At 36.9% G+C, this 547-nt stretch overlaps 1 protein-coding gene across 1 annotated transcript in view; it reads right to left on the bottom strand.

Annotated features, from left to right (window-relative positions):
- The window catches only part of CLPX (caseinolytic mitochondrial matrix peptidase chaperone subunit X), a 41360-nt gene that overhangs the window by 30298 nt on the left and 10515 nt on the right, over positions 1-547 (bottom strand). Inside the window, exon 2 of the mRNA XM_004711989.2 lies at positions 75-235. Coding sequence (XP_004712046.1) covers positions 75-235 — 161 coding nt within the window. The remainder of the gene's footprint in view (positions 1-74; positions 236-547) is intronic.

The following is a 547-nucleotide window of genomic DNA, read 5'->3' on the forward strand; positions in this document are numbered from 1 at the left end:
CAGGGTATTCATATCATATGTTTAAAGGAGGAAATTCAAATATGTACAGGTGCCAATAAAGATAAAACAAATACCTTATTACCATCTCCAGAGCCATCCTTACTGATCCCATCTTTGGAAGCGTAGTATGCTGGTGTTTCTGTAAAGGCTCTAAAAGGAGCTCTCCGTAGAATCTGAGTTTCAAAGGTCCCAAACCTTCCTAAAACTGGGATATGAATCCGACCACTAGAAATACCTGGGGGAATAAAAGAAAGAAATCTATTACCTTTCACAATGTTTTCAAGACACTTCAAATTTTCTTGTGTAACATTTCCATATTTTTAACTAAATGAGCTATTAAGTCTCTTAGATTTAATGTAACTAAACGTTCTTCTCAGGCCATAATGTAACTTATAGCTAAAACTAGAAAAGTAGTGAGGTAGTGGGAGGGACAGATGAAACCAGAACACAGGTAATGGTTGCTGCGGCTGGGCGATGGGTATTTGGAGGCTCAATGTTCTATTTTGGATGTTTGAAAATTCAAGCATATGAAAATGGTAGCATAACT

The sequence above is a fragment of the Echinops telfairi genome, unplaced genomic scaffold (assembly GCF_000313985.2).
Source record: "Echinops telfairi isolate 266 unplaced genomic scaffold, ASM31398v2 ScPeMD7_7475;HRSCAF=8513, whole genome shotgun sequence".
Classification (NCBI taxonomy): Eukaryota; Metazoa; Chordata; class Mammalia; order Afrosoricida; family Tenrecidae; genus Echinops; species Echinops telfairi.